Source organism: Diabrotica undecimpunctata, chromosome 8 (assembly GCF_040954645.1).
Source record: "Diabrotica undecimpunctata isolate CICGRU chromosome 8, icDiaUnde3, whole genome shotgun sequence".
Lineage (NCBI taxonomy): Eukaryota > Metazoa > Arthropoda > Insecta > Coleoptera > Chrysomelidae > Diabrotica > Diabrotica undecimpunctata.
This window is the reverse complement of record NC_092810.1, coordinates 105202325-105223239: the sequence shown is the minus strand read 5'-3', so window position 1 is coordinate 105223239 and position 20915 is coordinate 105202325. Positions and strand designations below refer to the sequence as shown.

The window sequence follows — 20915 nt, the reverse complement described above, 5'->3', positions numbered from 1 at the left end:
CGCAGATAGCGTGCTCACCAACGGCTATAAGAAACATGAATACCCAACCAAACTGCATACTTGAAGAAATTTATGAGCGATCTAAGAATAGCACATGTCCAGTGGTAGCCAGGACAATACAGACAGCTCAATGGAGTAAGATGGGTACTCCCAACCTCTGGCTAGTTATCACGCCAGTCACGATACACATATCCATTATTTGCGATGGAAATCGGAACGAAAGAGTACTGGAACGAGTCACATTCCTGAAGCTTTCACCCAAATGTATCGCCCAAACGAAAAATATTACATTACTCCCCACTAGCAGTGGGGTGGACAGAGCAGTGACGAGTTACCTGAAGTCGCCAATCACTTCCGTGGCCCAACTGGTGGCGAGGACACCCCGCAAGTTTAACACGCCTCTAAACACCTACCTCGACATACCAGGAGGAGAGCTACGTCATGTGTTACTTGAGGAGGAGAGTCTGGAACAAGAAATGACGCATACGCAGTGGCGATCGAATCACGAATCTAATTGGCATTATTTTGTGGCCACCGGGATCATTACTATAATGGTAATAATTGGGATACTCACGTTATGGAAGTACCGTCCTGTTGCACGACTATGTCGTTCAGGGAATCCACAAACTCAGACTAACGAACAGGAAGTACCTGTATTAGTTAGTAATCGGCACAACAATGTACCGTCGACTTCCCAAGTTGACATCCCACTTTCCACATTTTCATCCAATTGCCCTAATTTTAATCTAGAGATAGAGTCGGACATTGATAGCTAGGGTACGGTTGGAAGATTGTTGATTATTCTTAAACTATTTATAATTTATCATGTTTGAATTTTACTATGTTATGTAATACTTATATGTAAACTTTGAGTATTGACACTTGGGCCAGATTGCCCGATTCCGCAGTATGTCCAATATCAAATCTTTAGAATTCATATCCGAAATTGGACAGTATAATTTTATCACCCAGTAGACCGAATGAATCTATTTGTTATTAAATACACACACGTAGTTAATTAGGTTACATACACATTTGGTCAATTATCAATAATATAATTTGGACATCAGTCAAAAGTGCTGACAAAGTTAAACTATTTACATAAATTAAATACACATGTCACGCGAGGTCCGCGAAAATATTGACCCAATTAAAGTTTATATAAAACTAAGATCTCTTGCCTAGAGAAGCATTCAATCAATATTCACTCAACGAACTTGATAGTCTTCAACGATCAACTTCATCAGTCTATACTCAAAGTTATCCCGGGTCTACACCCATAGTGTACGTCTCTACAATAAACTCTGCTACTATTATTTGGTGTTTCCATTACAACTGAACGAACATCTTCACTGAGCCAACGAAGGGGATTTGTTCACGTTATAATATATCTGCTAAGGTTATTACTAATTTCTGTACTTATATTCATGCCATCTTTATAATCTCCTAAAATATATTTGAGTTTCTTCACAGTATATGTTATATAGCAGCAGTTATCATGTACACCTCTGTCTTATTTGCTAAGAATACCTTTCTCTTCTGAGAGTTGATCCTGGATTTTTATTTTGACTGCCTAATCCAATATAAATTTGTTATTGTTTGGTTGTCACGGGTATGGTTATCAACGAGGCCACAAGACTTCTAAGGGATTACATTTGTAGGACAGAGATATAGGTTTCGATCGGATTGAACGAAATAGCAAGAAGTATACAGAGTAAGAAATGCCTAGATTACATGATATAAACAGTCAACTTTTGTAATATGCTAGAATCTAATGGGCGACCGTATGCTAGCAATGTAAAACGGATTGCGGATTTTTTATATTTGTTTTATATAATAGAAATACCACCAAATCTCATAAAAGCAGCAAGAAATATGAAACACTGAGAAATCGAAAAGGTACAAATCATAAAATATGAAACTTAGGTGATAGGCGAAGGTGACCGTGTGATCCCCCTATGACCAATATTATGTTAGGCAACAGTTTGCTGACTTTCCAAATAAAGTATAGTGAAAAGCATTTCTTTACCTTTACAAACATTTCTTTTAAACTTTCCAGCAGTTTTACAGTCATATCAGTGTGGAAAAGTGGTTGCCTATATTATATTTTAAGTGTATAAGCAGTTTAGAACCGTTTTGATTGAATCGCTTTGACTTAATAACATAATTAGTCAAGTACACATTTGAAGCGGACGTTTCGTGTTGACAAAGCGACATATTTTAATTGTTTTCTTGTTTATTCAATTATTATTAATTACAAAAATTACGAGTACGTGATATTTTTGAAGTCTGTTTCACACTAAGTACTGTTACTTGCATGAAGACATTTCAATTTTTTTGTAGATCACTGTATTTTATGTGGTATTCTGTCACGACCACAGGACGCTTCCTATATGAATTCTGCCAATATGCAAAATCAAAAGTGGAGCTTCAGACATTTGGAAAATATGTCCCAAAACGATGTTGACGCCTTATTAAATGCAATTCCAAGTGACCAGGAGTCAATTGTATCTGATATTAAAAGCTTCTTAGGTGATGAATTGGATGTTGATGAATTTCAGCAACCAAATAATGAGGATGTCTTTGATATTGGAAATATGAACATCGTGTTTAAGGACCAAATTAACCATAAAGATGAAACAGCCAATATTTCAAATAATCAAGGATCGGAATCGGATAGTAGAGATGATGTAGCGCTAGCAATACGGCTACCAAAGCAATATAACTCTATATTTTGGAACCAAAATGAAAGTTATCTAACACAAACAAATCAATTTATTGAAAATACAGGCCCAAAGATTCCAAATTCTGCAGAGAACCCCACAGATGTGTTTTTGAAACTATTTCCTGAGGATCTAATTCAATTAATTGTATTTGAAAGCAATCTATATTACGTTTCTTGGAGTAAATTTATTAATGGGTATAAAGGAAATGTCCAGTTACAAAGATTATTTTGTACATTATTAATATGTCCGACAGTACATGCCCAATAAACCTATAAAACGTGACTACAAAGTATGGGTTAGAGCAGATTCAAGCTGATTCATGTGAGAGTTCCAGACATATACCGGTATAGTGGGAAATTCCACCGAAAAAAACTTAGGCCAACGAGTCGTACAGGATCTACCAAGGGTCTTAGCAAATAAACTTCATCAAGTGTTCTTTGACAACTATTTCAACGCTATTGATTTCAGAGAAGTGTGATTCTTTTAGAAAATCACCAAAATCCAGCAACAAACGAAGTTGTAAAGAAAAGACAAAAAGACGCTACTCTGAATAAGGTTTCATGTCCACAAATGGTATTGCTCTACAACTCACATATTATCGGGTATGCTTACAAATTTAACATGCTGAAAAGTCTTTATGAGGTGAATTGTAAATCACACAAGTGGTGACATAGAATATTTTTTTATTTTGTGGATGCTTGCGTCGTAAACGCATTCATTCTATTTTAACTTGGAAGTCAGTCCAAAAGTATGTCTTTGAAAGAATTTCGGCTCTCTGTGATAAGAGGCCTTATTGGAGCTCCAGAACAATTAAATAGGGGAAGACCATTAGCAAAAAAAGTAGTAAGTAAATTCAAAAAGATATATTCCCTTCGAACTGAGCCATTCAAAGTCTTCTCATATGCCCCAAAGAACTACTTCTTTGAGATATCTCAACTGCAGCACGACAACAAATGTTAGCAGAACACAGTGAAAATGTTCATCTTGCAATGTCGAACTTTGTCTTAAACACGACAAAAAAAATTGTTTTGCAACGTCCCATGCAAAACAATAGGAAGAATAAGAAGAAAGAGTGCTATCTGGCTTTTATTTTTCATTTAATTTTTTGTTACGCTATGTTCCTGCTGATATCTTGGGAATACCACATCCTGCGGGATATACTTCAGGATCAGCATTGTATATTTGGACTGAATTTATTTTAAGAATATACTAAAATAAATAAATTTCACAATAATTCTGTTTTTATTTTAATTTAATAAAAATCGGGCTTCAAAGGGTTAAAAGAGAAATAGATATTTTATTAGACGTATTGCTAGTATACGAGTATAAAAATTAGTTTTTTGTGTATAGAGATTATAATTGCGTAGGACGGATCTGACTGTCGAAAAAAATAAAGAATCTAAAAAGAATTTCTACACAAAAATAACATGTATTAAAAAAAAACGCATCACTTACCGCATCCAAATTGATGTCAGTCAAGACATTAGCCACGCCATTAGGCATATCTGCTACTCCTGAAGATGGCACAAGCATTGTCTCTTGCTTTGTAGCTAAATTAACATGGTTGGCAGCAGATGTCGTTGTTGCGCCATTTTGGGGTTTGGTGGCATCTAAAAGTACTTTTAGGGAGGCGATAGCGTGTAGTTGTGTTGCCTTTTCGTCCACTTTTCCTAAAACATATTGTTGACGCATAAAAGCCGCTTTGACTTGTCGATAGAATACACAAAAAAGGAAAATACATTAATTAACTTTATTTATTAAAAACTGTTAGCCTAAATTGTTGAAATTAGAAATTAAAAGTATTAATTTAAATACCATTTTATTGTTTTAATATATAAAATACAGCAGAAATATATACAGCACTTACTGATTTGTAGGAAAACGTATAGTAACTACTTGTGAAATATGTCAAAAGATGAAAGACTTAAATATTTAAAAACTACAAGTTACAAAAAAAATAAGAAGTTAAATAAAGAAGGTGAGTAGATAAAAACAAAAACAAATAATACTGAAAAAAAACTCTTTAAGTTTCCAAATATCGTAATTCAAAGTATGAGACACAGTGCTTAAGGATACATGATCACACGATATCTATTCTGAAATGGTATCATCCGGATATCAGGCAAAGTTTAGTTGAAACTAGCCTTCCTTGCTTAACCGTGGCTCTTGAGCGAGTGGACATTTATTCCCTAGCTATTATGGAAAGATTATGGAACCAACAGTAAAAATGAAATTAGAATTAATGTTAAGAAGACCGGTAAAAGTACCCCTGAAAAAGACATTTCCAAAGTATTAGAAGAACAGATCCTAGAATCCCCTTAAGTTAACTTCAGGGGAGCTAGAAATAGACTTAAAGAAGCGGCACGGAAGCAGTTACAGTGTCGTATGAAATCAGGAACCTCCTATGAGAACTCTCTAGAAAAGGTACTACAAACAAGAAAACCTTCGAAAGAAAGGGATAATTCCTCTTCTACCAAAACATCTGGAAAAGAATTAGGTCACATGTAAGCAACTCTAATGGTTCGCAGATGAAACGATTCCGAACCGACTAGATAAATTACAAAGCTGCAACTAGCGAAATCAAGGTAGGAATAATCTACCTTGAGTACCCAGTATAGCTACTAGATAGTGATAATCTTAGGAGGCTGCAGAATACCATTAAATGGCATATTTGCTGGATCTAAAAAAGAAACGCTAGAGCTTTTACTATAGAACCACTTCCCAGATCAACAAATATTGATGAGCAGACTCAATCTGAAAATATAGAAAGACCCAAATGGTTTAGTAAAAAATACTGGGAAATCTTTGCAATAAACATTAAACCGGAGAAAGTGAACCATAAACACTTTGTTCCATTTAATTCTACAGGGGATGGAATATTACCTGCCCTACTACAAAAAGGATTGGACATATTATTGTCCATGTTAAAAAAGGTCTTTGGGACTAGCGTAGCACTAGGTTATATAACAAAGGTTAAAATAGTAATCAGCTATATATGATTAACTAGACCTATAAATACGTATGGCTTACTAATAAAGTGGTCTAAATGCCAACAAAATACCATCAAAGATAAGTTAAATAAGCTTTAACAACAATCATGCTTTATCATAAGAGGAGCGATGTCGACTACCACAACCGCCTCTATAAAGGTCAGGTGCAATTCAATCTAAATAAGTAATTTCCGAAAAGCCATTTACCGTCCTCTTTCCAGGAACGGACGAATGGAAATCAAATCAAATGAATCTCATAATGGCAGATCAAGCTAGTACACAGACTTAATATACAGAGGTAAATCTGGAGTATATAGAAGGAAATCAAGGCCGAGGGAAAGCCTAGGTAACCACTCTACTATCTTCCAAGCGAAAATCTATGCTATAGAGATATGTCAGCAGAAACGAATAAAAAAATTGCGGGGACAGATCTATAAAAATTATATCAGATAATCAGGTGGTTCTAAAGCCACTGGATTCAAATCCGTCTTCAGAATCTAATTCGAGTCGGAAAAAATAACAAAGTTAGTTTAGTCTGGGTGCCTGGACATAATGGTATTAAAAGGTGCAAAAAACTGGACCTAGCTGCCACAGGAGGGACAAAAAAAAACCTTTCGTTGGCATAGCAACAAACACAGTCAAAAGAACAATATCGGACTTGGTGGAATGGATGTAACCTAACCACTCGTTCTCAGATACACAGGCCTCAAAAATTAGAAGGCTTTTATACATAAAGCTTTAAAAAAGAGACCTAATGATTTACTAGATATAAATAGGATTTATATGCTAATTATCGTAGATCTCCCAACAGGATACTGTCGCGTCAAGGGACACATAAACGAAATCGAACTGACAAAAAGTGCGAATTACGGATTACAGTATGAGACGATGGAACACATTCTATGCAACTGCCCAGGGTTGGATAGAATAAGTCTCAATACATTTATAAAGCTGGGCATTCACGTTCCGACTTGCGGTCCCACTTAGTAGGACTACTAATTGGATATTCTTCACACTCACGCTCGACTTTCTATACAACTTGCAGTCCAACTTCAGTTCTGGTTTGGTTTCACGACGGTGTACATCGCTTAACCAAAAAATATAATGAGTAAACCAAAACGCTTAACCAAAAAAAAGAAAAAAAAATGTTGGATGAAGAAATTATTTGTTGATCGTGTCAACTATTGTGACACGAAATTGCTCAACGTCATTAATGAGGGTGATTACAAAACCTACCTCAGAATGGACAACTTCACTTTTTCGCTGTTGCTGGAAAAAGTTAGTCTACTCATTTCCAAAAAAAAACCATCATGCGTGAATGTGTCAATACTGAACAACGCCTTGTAGCAACTCTACGCTTTCTGGTCACTAGAAGGTCATTTCAGGATCTGAAGTTCAGCTGTAAAATATCTCCACAACTATTGGAAAAAGTGATACCAGAAACTAGCAGGGCTATAATATTTTTTTGTGCAATTGAGTTATTTTCTAATTTCAGTACAACTCTAATTTAATTTTTGTTGGTGATAAATCTTCTGTAGCCAATCCGGAGTGTTGGAAATTGTACCTGTGTAAAAGTGTCCGAAATAGATCTACAGAAAGGAAAATGATTTGCTCTAACAAAAAAGGGATGATGATGAACAATCGTGTATTTTAATACGGGATATTTTCGTGCAATTGAAAGTTTATTTTTTGTTAAATATTTACGAACTAGGGATATTTGCGTAAAGTAATTCATAGAAATCTCATACGTAACAGGTGCCGAAGGTCAACTGACTGAGGAAATTTTCGATCTGACCTGTGATCCGACTTCCAACTTCACCATTCACGCTCCCACTTCGTCGGAAGTCGGACCTTCAAGTCGTCTCTCTAGATGTTCCGACTCGTACCACTAGTTGTAAAATTATTCCAACCAGCCCACTCACGGTCCGATTTCAGATCCAATTACCGAAGTTGGACCACTAATCGGACTGAAAATCGGAACGTGCATGGCCTGTTTAAACATTATAGACGCGAATAGACGCGAGCCCTACGACGTGGAAGTATGGCCTTAAGCCATAATAGACTTTAATAAAAAGGCTGGGCTGCCGGGACAACTTAAACCTAGGGATGAGCCACAATAGACCTCTTAGGTCGAGTGGAAGGGGGGTTAAGCGACTACTCATATTGAATTAACCTAACTCTTTAAGAATAACCACTACATGTTATAGGATTAAAATTGCTTTATCCTTGAATATAAATAAATATGAAGAATATGTAATTAAAAGTGTGGTTATTGTGGTAAAATATAGTAGTTTATTATAAAAACAAAACCAACATAAATGTTACGTGAAACAGATTGTTCTTGTGTCAAAATGTAAACCGGTTAATAATCGCATAACATTGCATCTAATTTTAATATAATGTCACATACAGTTTTTAATAAATAAATAATTTTCATACAAAATACAAAAGTTGCATACAAAACTACAGAACAAAACATGTGAAGTGTCGTAGATTAGTACCGTGATTTAAACATTTTTTTGCATTTAATTTTTAATACCATGAATGGATTTATGTTATTTGAGATGCTTTACCCTCTTAGTTTTTGTCAATTGTTTGTTATTTTTTAACAATTATTAATAATTAAAATATTTAATGAATACTTTTTATTGATGGTACTGTTGAGATATAAGTATTTTTTTGAAATAAAATACAAAGAAACATAGTTTCCTTTTAATATCTTTACATAAAAATCTGCACTTTAATCTAATTTACTATTGTACGTAATCTCTGCCAACACTAATGCAAAACCAGGCAATTCGTCGGTTTATTTTGACAAACAGTCAAATGGGTCCCATTGTTATCAATTTTTGCCTTTCTAATTGCACCACGATTGCAGCACATACATGACATTGACATTTAAAAAAATTAATTCGATAATGGTAGAATCAGAAAAGTTCAAAACTATATAGTTTTATGCGCAGACAAATTTCTTAGAATTGTATATGAAAAGTACATTTTGCCTAAAACTTGGTACTTAATACTAGAGAAGGAAATTTAAACCCACGTTGCTATTGATATTGCGCTGATATACGTACAATATCTGTAGCCACTGGCGTAAGTCTCTCTTTCATTCATATGATTTTGAAAACAGAATATTTATAACTATAGGTAATGGATTCTGACAAGAGCTTTGACCTTGTAAATAACAGGTAAACTTGTGTACTGCATCGGCATGACTCATAGTTTTTGTCAAAATCCATTACCTTTACATGACTTTACGCCAGTACTCTTATAACAACTATAAGTTACAACTTATACTCAACTGCAATTTTAATACGGCATCTTATTTCATTTGTTTAATCAGTATCTTGTGTGATCCATACTTTACGGTATTTGTACAAGGAAGGCTTCAAGATATTTGTTAAATTTCTGTATTATCTAGTACTAGCGTAACTTTGATATTTTGTGCTTTTGGAAATACAATTAAATTGGTTTTCTTCAAATTTATTTTTTGTACATAATCCTTGCAATCTATATGATGTTGAGCAAGTTGTTGCAGTGTTTCTAGTGTTCCCGCAATTACGATATCGTCAGAATATATTGTGTTATTAAGTGGCTCACCATTGATTATAATGCACTTATTTTATTCTTCTTCTGCTTTAAGTGCCATCTCCGCGACGAAGGTTGGCAATCATCATGGCTATTCTGACCTTCGAGGCAGCTGCTCTGAACAATTGCCTTGAGCTGCAACCAAACCACTCTCTCAGGTTCTTTAACCAGGAAACGAGTCTTCTTCCTACGCTTCTCCTACCCTCTACTTTTCCTTGAATTATGAGTCTCAAGAGGTTGTATCTTTCGCCTCTTATCACATGTCCGAGATATTGCAATTTCCTTTCTTTTATTGTATTTGTATTTTCCATTTTCCTCTCTCTGCTTATTCTCCTTAACACTATCGCATTCCGATTTATTGTATTCCGGTTTGATGTTCATGATTCAGCTCAAATATTTTTCATTGTCACGAAGTTGGCACGTGATTTTTCAATTCTGACTCTTATTTCTGCAGTATAATCGTTATTTTCTGTGATTATCGTTCCCAAGTAAGTATGTCTTTTTACTCTCTCAATCTGGTGGCTGCCTACCATTAATATTTCGTTTGTATTGTTGTTCTTGCTAATATTCATGAATTTGGTTTTTTTTGATGTTAAGAGAGTCCGTATTCTCCACTATATCTGAATATTTTGTTTATTATTATTTCTAAGTTTTCCAAGTTGTCGGCTATTATGACTGTATCGTCGGCATGCCTAATGTTATTAATTAAACTTCCGTTTACTTTTATACCGACTGTCTCGTTTACCAAGCTTCTTGTATGATTTGTTCAGAATAAGCATTAAACAATAACGGCGACAGTAAGCAACCTTGCCTGACCCCTCTCCTTATCTCCACTTCTGACACTTCTCTTTCAATTTTCACATTTGATCGTTGGCTGTAGATAAATTTGATATCAATGTTACATCCCTCACATCCAGATTTTTGTTTTTGAGTACTTCTATAAGTCGGTCATGTTTTACCTTATCGAATACCTTGTTGTAGTCTATAAAGCATACATAAAGATCTCGATTAACATCCAAACATCTTTGGGTCAGCACGTTGAAAGAAAATAGTGCCTCTCATTGAATTCGTTCAACGCTAATTCTGAGATGGCTTCTATGTATAAGTTAAACAACAATGGTAACATGATACATTTTTGGCGTACCCTACGACAAATCTGGTTCTCAAAATCAATGAAACAGGCATATACTTTCTGATTCATATCTAGACATCTCTGCCAAAGAATACTCACTTCAAACAGTGTATCCCGTATTCCCAGACCTTTCCTAAATCCCATTTATGTATTACTTATGCCTGCATCTAATTTCTTATGTATTCTATTGTTAATTACTTTTAAAGACAATTTCAAGACATGACTCATTAGGGCTATGGTACGATATTCATTCCAAGTCGATTGGGGTCATTCTTCAGGTATTATATCTATTTTTATATGGCATTAAATAGATCTAAAAGAAGGTCAATAGAATCAGTATCCACAATTTTGAGTAATTCGATGGAAACTTCAACAGGACCGGGAGATTTACCCCTTTTAACTCGTTTCATTGCATATTCGATTTATTCTCGTATAATGTCAGGCCCAGTATCATCTTTAAATTCTTTTGGTGCTTTTGTTTTCTCTTTGTCTTCAAAAAGCCGTTATATATTGCGTCCTATTTGCATTTTCTGGTTTATATCTGTTATAAGCGCACTACTGTGATCTCCGAGTTGCCTAGTTTATTTTTCTCATTCCTGTTTTTTCTTTAATTTTTGAAGTTATACTTCTATACGCACGGTCGGCGTTGGAAATTTGCATGAGAGTGAATCTGTGAAACCATTACATATGTAAGATAATGAGTAAGAGAGAGACAGAAGTTATATTTTCTCTCTCTTCCTCTCTCGAGAATAAAAATGTTCCTTTTGTATTTAATATTATATATATTATATATATAATATTGTATATATATATATATATATATATATATATATATATATATATATCTATATATAATATAATATATAATATAATATGTATTAATATTAATATTTATGTGATATGTTGTATTATTTAAAATTAAACGTTTATAATTATTTTAGGCTTTTGTATTTCAAAATAATCGAAATAATCACTGTTTTACCGAGAACTGTCAATTTTGATATCCGTTAGTGTCATGTCTAATTGGCAAATCCTTTACGTGTTTGGTTCATACGCTGGTGGTTGTGAGTTCGAATCCCAATTATGAATTTCCTTTTTTATTTTTGAAATATTTAAAAACCTCACGTTAATCTTATTAAATATATGTAATATACGCAAAAAACATTAATTTTAAAATAAAATGAAAATTTACAACATAATCCGAGTTGTTGGTTTTTTATTTTTATCTTCGTAAAGTAAGTTATGTATATTGGCAGTTTTAAATACTTATGAATATTAAATTTTAATTTATATTGTATTATTATATTGAATTATGTTGCAGTGTATTTATTGTATTGTAATTTTTATATTAATAACAAAATAAATAATGAATTTTACTGCAGAGTATGTGTAAAATTTTCTTTGCATTCAACTCCTTTTATACATATATAAAAATAAAAATATATATTTTCATTAAAATATTGATACAATCCTTCATTTACCATATTCCTATTACAGGTCAAATATTTTTATACAGCAAACGATGCACCATATACCTATATAACTAATTATTTTTCTCTTTCTGCTCTCTCTTACCTATAACATTACACATGTAATGATTGTGCAGATTGACTCCTATATAAATTTTTAACGGCGAACGCGTGTATAGAAGTATAACTTCTACCGGCAGTCTCACTGGACTGCCACACCCGTTTTTTTATGCATGTGAAAAATTCATAGTTTTTCTCATTTTCTTCCAGTTTTTGACACTGTTCACGTAACAATATCTTATTAGCTTCTTTTATTTTCTTTAAATTCATCGATCGGTTTCATTATATTTAATTGGATTTTTTGTTTTGAATGATTTTCTTTTATTCATTAATAGTAGTATCTATTTAGTTATCTAGTCTTTATGGTTTGTTTTCTTTGGTTTTAAGTTTTTAATTGCTGTTTAATTATTGTTTGTTTAAATTCTTCTATTTCTGATCAATCTTATAGCTACTTTTATTCAGTTCTTGAACAGTATGTAAATTTTAGTAAGAGTTTTTACAGTTTTCTTTTTGTTTGTTTGTAATTCTCTTAATCTCGTTCTGAAGCTATTTTCTTGTGGCATGTTAAAGTAATTACTATTTAAATGGGAATAAGCCACAATGAAAGGTTAAATTACGTTTATTGACGTTTCAATTTCCACTTCGGAAATCCTAAATTTTCTTGATTTCCGAAGTGGAAATTGAAACGTCAATAAACGTACTTTAACCTTTAATTGTGGCTTATTCCCATTTGAATAGTAATCTCTTAATCTCTTAATATTAATTTACTTTTTGTGGGTTTTTTAATCAGCTTAAATTTGATTCGTAATGTGACTACTATGGGGTTATGATCTTAACGGATATCTGCTCCAGGGAAAGTACAGAATTCCGAAATCTTTTTCTAATGAGGACAAAGTCAATTTGATTTGGGATTATCCTATTCGATGTAATCCTAGGAGATTTCTATGTATACAATTTTTTTTGGTAGTTTAAAAAGTGTTTTATTAAATTTAGAAAAACATATTCTACAATATACCATACCATAACATATCACCGAGAAATACCGCATGCATAGAATACATTATAATAACACCAATCACATGCACATGTTTTTTTAAACACTATGTACAATAATTTTTTAAGGACTGATTTATCAATGTCAAAATTTGGTTCAATTATTTTTAATTAAGAAAAGAAAGAGTACAACAAGATAGGATATCTGAGGCCTTTAGGGCATGTAATGCGGATGGAACAAATTGACCCAGCTAGAAAAACGCTGCTTAACAAACCCATTGGTCAGAGACTATGACCCAGAACAAGGTTCCTTGATAACATCAATGAAGACATAGGAACTATGGGAATACGCATTAAGCGGAGGAAGGCGATGGATAGGGATGACTGGAGGGAAATTCTTGAAAAGGCTAGGACCCACGTAGGGTTGTAAAGCTAGAATGATGATGAGAAAAACAATTACGCAGGAATGGTATAAAGGCAAAAAGAACCACAAATGCTTACAATTTTAATAAATATACTACGTGACATATAAATCCAAGCACTCATAACAAATTATTTGTTTTTCATAAAATTTGGTATAAACGCTTATCTTGGCAAAATCATTCATTATTATCATTGGTGCTGCAGGAATATAGTAGAGCATATAGAGCACCAAGTCCGACTTTGTACATAGCCTACAAAAGAAAAAAGAAACTTTTAAAATATTAGCGATTTGTATCTTAACGTAGTCTCGCTTTAGCCTGATATACCAGACCCAGCGATGCTCAAACTTCTTTAACCTGTCTGAAAAATACGTTCTCTCGGGGTCTGCAAAGAAGGCTTCCGTAGCGGCGGTGATCTACTCATTCGACTTTAATTTCTACCTGGTGTGTGCCTTTTTCAAACTTGGAAACAAAAAAAAAGTCGCACGGTTCAAAATCTGGTGAATAAGGTGGATGAGACAACAGTTTGTAGCTTAATTTGCCGGCTGAGGTATGGCCAAATAGGGTCGTTATTACTGCAATTCGGCATTGAATCGGTCCAATAATTTGCCGTAGTAGAGCGCTGTAGCCTTTTTACCCTTCTTTAGGTAGTCGATGTAGATAACTATTTGTAAATCTCAAAAATGGTGGCAAAAGTACCTTTCCGTACGATAGGATGGTCTTCGCCTTCTTCGGAGCATGTCCGCTGGATGAAATCCACTGTTTCGACTGTTTCTTAGTCTTTGGCGTGTACAAGTGGATTCCTATTTCAAACGACGTAGAAATTTGTTCGAATTGCGCTTAAATAGCGTCAAACACTGCTCTAAAGTGGTCGCACTGTTGCGCTTGTTGTCCAGAGTTAGCAAACGCAGCACCCATCACGCCGACAGCTTTTTGATATCCAACATTTCATGCAGGATATGAGATATGCGGTCTTTTGAGATGCCTACTGTCTCAGCTATCTCAAGCATTTTTAGTCGGCCGTCGTCTGCCTATACAAGATTGTGGATTTTTGTCACGTTACCTCCGCTGTAGCCATTTTCGAAACACCTAGGCGTGGTTCATCAAAAACCGAGGTACAAGGAACGTTGAAACTCGTTAAATGACTTTTTGACAGTTACCGTCTAAGAATAAGGGTCAGTGTACACAACATTTAAGCGCTCTTTAATTTCGCATTACGATGTTACTTCCAAAAACAAGAATCAAATCATCGACCGATTTTGCTATTTTTCCATTTTTCCAAAATCCGCGGACATGCCGGCTTTCAGAAGCGGTCAAAACGAAACTACGATTCGGCTGAAATTATGACAGCCATTTACAAGAATGTATTACACGATAGTAGATTCTTCTTGAGATAGTGGCGCCATCGGGCGGTGAGGCTAAGTACATATCGGACCTCTACGTATTTTATTTGTTGTTCTATTTCTGATATTGTGTCATCGCCAAAATAGGCATTTAAATCGCCTATAATTATCATATATTTGTGGGGTATCTTTTATGTACTTGCTCCGCCTGAAATACTTTTAGGTAGATCGAGTTGTTTAACAAAACTATTCTCAGTCACAAGCCCCGATAAAGAAGAAGGGAGGCTACAGCCAGGTTGCCACCCTACTGATATGCTGTAAGCCCATACGTCCCACTATAGAAACGTCTCATGAGGAATAAATACACATGTGGCAATATAAATGGTTTAAGAAAGATCAAGTAAGATGGAGATAATCTTGGAGATATCCCATTGGTAATAAATTTAGTGCTTTTAAAATTTTCTTGTGAATATATATATATATATATATATATATATATATATATATATATATATGTCTTATATATTGATATAAAGGTAAACTGAAAATTTCTAACAATATTTAGGTGTCATCTTGTTTTTATAGTGATAGTTCTTTAACTGCGAACGGGGTGCATGAATTGGCTAATAGGTTTTAAATGTATGTTTTGAGAAACCTCATTCGGAAAGTATTAAGTGATTTTAAAAATTTTCCTAAATACATGCAAAAATGAATTGGTATGCATGAAAGTTATTATAAAACAATATTTTTTTTCAGATGAGTGGTTTTATCTCAAGTATCCTAAAAATTAAGTAAAAATCCATCTCATAAAAGGTAAACCAAAATTTTTAAAAATTATTAGGTACATTTTTAATTTTATAGTGACATTCTTGCACTCGTATATTTTAAATTTAAAGTATTAATTTTTTAATTAGTTTAAGTATATTTTATAAATAATAAACCAAATTTTGAGTTTCTTTAGAGTATAAGTACAAATATAATTCGTTAAACAAATATGGATCTAAGACCACTTGCTTCTCTGCTACAGAGTTTTAAATTTAGCAAATATGAATGTTGTAAAAGTATATAGCACACTAGAAAAAATAATATGCAGTAAGGACGTCGATTTTACAAATTTTTGGGACCTTTGGAGGGGAATTTTAGAAGTTGAATGGGAGCATATAAAGGTATAGATATATTTTACGATACAATACTTTACATATGTATCAGTGTATATTAACTATCAGATCTATGAGTTTGTTATTATTAAATAGACAGATTGGGTCGAATTTCGACAACTTAGTGGACATAAAATACATCTGAAAACAGTGAAATCTATAAAGCAGTTAAACAATAGATAACATTAAGCTACCGCACACTTAAAAATGTTAGTATTCAGGACTACCTAAAAACACTCATTACCAACGGAAGAGTACTGTCTTGGTAGGGTAACATGGAAGCTAAATGGACATTAGCTACCGAACGCTCCCATTTAAGTAGTTCATGGTCGAGAAAACAATCTTGATATGACAAACGGTATTCAACTGTTTTTAGAATATTCATATTAGCTTCAAGTACCTTGGAAAAAATACTGGTTATAAGTTTATTAGAGGATAGAAATAGAACTGAATTTAAAAAAGTTCTAATCTAATATCAAAAGGATATAACTCGATTACCTCAAAAATTCTTAAAAAACTCTTTAATACTACTTAAATACGTTATTCAATTGTCATAACTAGTTACCTCTATAGTTTACTCTTGTGAAAAGTTTTACCGATTATCGTATTTTCCCAATCAAGTCTTATAGACTACTCTTAATGATTTCAGAATTTCTTAAAAATCTACTTTTAAACAGATTACATCCAATTCTCTCAAAATTTTAAACAATACACAAGTTGTTTTTGATAAACCGGTCATACTGCAGTTAATTGGCTTATTGGACATCTTTAATTTATTCCTAATACCTATTTTAGAATTTCTGAACCCTGAACCAGTTATACGGGTCTAGTATATGAGTACCATATGTTTTGGAGTAACTTAATAGTCTCTACCAGTAAGAGATAGGGTTGTATTATAGAGGTAGTACCTTTTATTAGAACGGCCACATCGAGCGTCATAGACGGGAGATGTTTTTTGGTAACTTGTTTTCATAAGATACCCAACTCTTACTTAAGGCTCCACGTGTCACACGCCGGATAACTGTATTGGTCTGAAGGCTACACTAAGTAAGGGTACCCAGATATGGTGAAATTACCATACGACCATCGGTATTAATCGTCTCCCTTAAATCTACCGACAGCTTCCTTGAGAACATAAAAAATTGTTTTTAAGTGGGAAGGCACTCTCTGCACTCATTGAGTGGAAAAATCAACTCTTAAGGTGGAAGAACCAATAAGATCAACTGCATCAGAATGCAAAAAGCAAGAAGAAACTACTGCCTTAAAGAATCTTTATGGGTATCTTAAAAAAATCATTCATCATGGCCAGTAATATCAACAATGGCCCTGAGTACCAACTCATCTTAAATTTAGCAGAAGTGCGAAGAATCTTCGGATTTTCTATAATAAAAAAAATTTGAACATCGAATTTTCGAAGCCTACCAAGAGCAGGAAAGGTATATAATGTAATTCAAGGAATGAGCAGGACTACTATTGAAATATTAGGATTGAGTGAAGTAAGATGGTCCGGTACATGAAGAGAAGAAAGTGATGACCATGTTTGTTACTTCTCTGGAGAAGAAAATAACACTCCTCAACAATATGGCTTCGCATTTATCGTACACAAAAACTTTGATAAATCTTTAGAAAACTTTATCCCCTATTTCGAAAGGAGAGCGCTACTAAAATTTAAATGTAAAAACACTATACTCAACCTAGTACAAGTATATTTACCAACAGCAGACAAAGAAGAGAATCAGGTAAAAGAATTTTATGCAGGAGTAGCCGATATAACAAAAAGCCTCAATAAACACCACATTAACTCTATACATCTATACATAGAATCTATACATAGAAATCACTTCAAGGCAATAGTCAAAAGGTTATAATCAAATTGATTTTGCTTCGATTAATCATAAATTTAAATCAAGTATCTAAAGTGCACAAACCTACCCAGGTATGGACAAAGGATCAGACCACAATCCATTCGTTGTTAATCTCAGACAATAACAAATACGCCGAAACAAACCAAAGAAGTGCAATATTGAAATACTTCTAAACGAGGCTGATAAATAAAAAGTAGCAACCAAACGCAATGAAGAGCTGAAAAAAACAAACATAACAGAAAACTGAACTAGAAAATTTAATGCAAACTATAAAAAATACCGTAGTTGGAGTACAAAGAAAAAAAATTAAGAATACGAATAGTAAGAAACAGAAAAATGGATAGGTTCAAAAATCAAAGAAGTAAAAGAAAAATTGATATATGAAATATGTGACGAAATAGAAAACCTACACTACAAACATGATACATTTAACCTTTACAAAAAATTAAAAAAAACCTCTAATATTATTCTCTTCTTCAGTACCCTGTCCGATTGTCGAACGTTGGCAATCATATTGCCAACAAAACATTATTTACGACAACTCGTGACAAAAACAAGATGTACATTGATACCACTCTCGGAGATTTCGGAGCCATGATGTTCTTCTTCGGTCTGAACCTCTTCTTTTGGCGATATTGCCCTGGATTATGAGATGTAGAATGTGGATGTCTCATTAAATGGGCGAAATATTTTAACTTTTGAACTTTTATTGTTTTTATTATTTCCGTTCTCTTTTTCATTCGATGTCAAACTATTTCATTTCCTATTTATTTCAATATATGTCATTCCATTTCTTTCATTCCAATAATAACAAAAAATATAATATACCCACTCTAGCTGACAACAAAGAAAGAATAATTATAGAAAGACATTCTTGTAATTTTTCATGAATTTTCTCTATTTACCCACATTCTTATCCATTTCTATTTAATCTTCTTTCATTGTTTCGTGGGATCACATGACCAATTACAGCCAGTCTTAGATTCTGACTAATCTTGCATATACATGCTATTCCTTTATTTATTTTTCTTTTAGAGGTAGTTTATTTATGCAAGTATTTAGAACTCCATCAAACCCTAGTTTTCCTACTGAATGTGGTGACGTTATATTTGACGTATGGTTACTAATAATTCTCCTCTCTCCTAGACCTGATGTGCTGCATCAGACAGAGAGTAACGGGTGATGCTCCTTATTTGGTCTGACCATTAAAGTGCCGATCTTCTTCGGGTTCTTTCAACATCTACTTTGCCTTCAACTACCAATCTCTCCATTCCTTTCTTTCTTCTGTCTATGTGTCCAAAATACCTTAATATATTTTGGTTAACGATTGTGGTAAGCCTAGTGTTAATGTCGAGTTCTGTTAATATTGAGGTATTTGTGCGGTGTGATATCCAGAGTACGCGTATTATTCTATGAAATGCCCACATTTCATATGTCGTGAGTCGGACTTTTTGACGGTCCAAGTTTCTGTAGCATAAGTAGGGATAGAAAAGATAACCGTCCGTACAAGGTTTCATGTTCTTGATTAAGGCCGTATCTTGGAATATATCGTATCTTGGATATACAACATCCAAGTTTAATATTCACACAGAATTTTGAAAATATTATATTTTGATGTTGAGGTTGCAAATGAGTATGTTTACTTAAATCCACGTACATTTCTACAATTTCAAGTATCTTTTCAAAAAGCCTAAGATCAAATTCACTATCACCAACGCTAAATAAATTCAGTCTGGAGTAATAATTTGTGATATTTGTTTCAATTTGGTTTAAGTATTAACATTTGTCGGTCTGCTTAGCATCTTTGTCTAAAAGCTGATTACCTGGAGAATGAATGCTTGCTAATTTCGTGAAGTACTGAATTTAATTTTCATCCTTCTTTGCCTAAAAGCGTTTGCAGAAAAGTTAATTGAAAAATACCAAACCGGTTTTATAGCTTATTAAACAACTACTTATCAGATTTCCACGCTGGAGCAAATACTAAAGTAAACAAGAGACCTAAACATAGAAACGCGTTATCTGTTTTTGGACTTTAAGGGTGCTTACTACACAATAAATAAAAAAAAACTCATGTAAGAACTGCGAACACCAAATCATATGCTCGACCTCGTGAAGTTAACAATGGAGAAGGTGATGTGTCAAGTAAATATACAGATAAATCTGTGCTCAGCATTTAAAGCTAATGAAGGACTTAGACAAGAAGGTGTAATATCGTGTGTGTTATTCAAAATTGCATTAGAAAAAGTTATTAGATCCTCCCATATTAATAACACAGATACTAATTATAACAAAAGCCCGCATATTCTTGCATACCCCATTAATGTAGATATTATTGACCGAACACAAATGAGCATCGTGGAAGCATACAAACACTAAAAATGGCAGCGTAGGATATGAAGATAGTAATAAAATCAAGTATATGCGCACTATGTAGCCAATACAGAATAGAATGCTGCAAATAGAACAAGGACAAATTGAGGGTATCATTGATTTTGTTTATCTGGGTTCACTTGTTAATAAAACGCTATACAGTCCTGGCAAATACATGCTATTATTATTTGCTTACTCAACTTAGATCAAGAAACCATCAAGGCAAACAAAATGTAAATTATATGAGACTCTGATATAACCAGTCCTAATGCATGGTTCCAAACTCTGGACACTGAGAAAGTATAGCAAGGAATTATTGATAACGATATAACTTTGAAATGTACAGACTCTATAAGGTCCCAGATGTAGTAAACGTCATAAGGATAAACCTCAAAGATGGGTTGGCTACGTGATAAGAATGAACCATGGAAACCTTACTGGAATATTTATGTTCCAAAACCCAGTAGAAAGTAGAACTAGAGGAAAACCTAGACTAAGTTATCTCAACGAATCAACGTGAAAGAGGATCTCAAAAGAGTTTGGCATTAATCAAAAGAGTTGAGAGGCCAATGCAAACGAAGGACTGTAAAGCCATAATGATAACGAAGACTAAATTTAGTTATCAAAAGCGTCCATATTGTATTAGAAAAATGTTAAGGCTCAAATGTATTGACAATGTAAGTTGTCTATACATGACAAGAGACTTGTGTTCAAGAAAAATAGGTATTATTTTTCTAATTCTAAAGCGCTCTAGCTGAGAGTCAAGCTTTCTTAGACCCATTGTTTTTTAAGTAAAG

The 20915-nt window shown here is 33.6% G+C and overlaps 1 protein-coding gene across 1 annotated transcript in view; it reads right to left on the bottom strand.

Moving 5' to 3' along the window:
• Positions 1–20915, bottom strand: part of LOC140447813 (sodium/potassium/calcium exchanger Nckx30C-like) — a 380564-nt gene that overhangs the window by 111641 nt on the left and 248008 nt on the right. The window contains exon 3 of the mRNA XM_072540686.1: positions 4182–4396. Within this exon, the coding sequence (XP_072396787.1) occupies positions 4182–4396 (215 nt within the window). The remainder of the gene's footprint in view (positions 1–4181; positions 4397–20915) is intronic.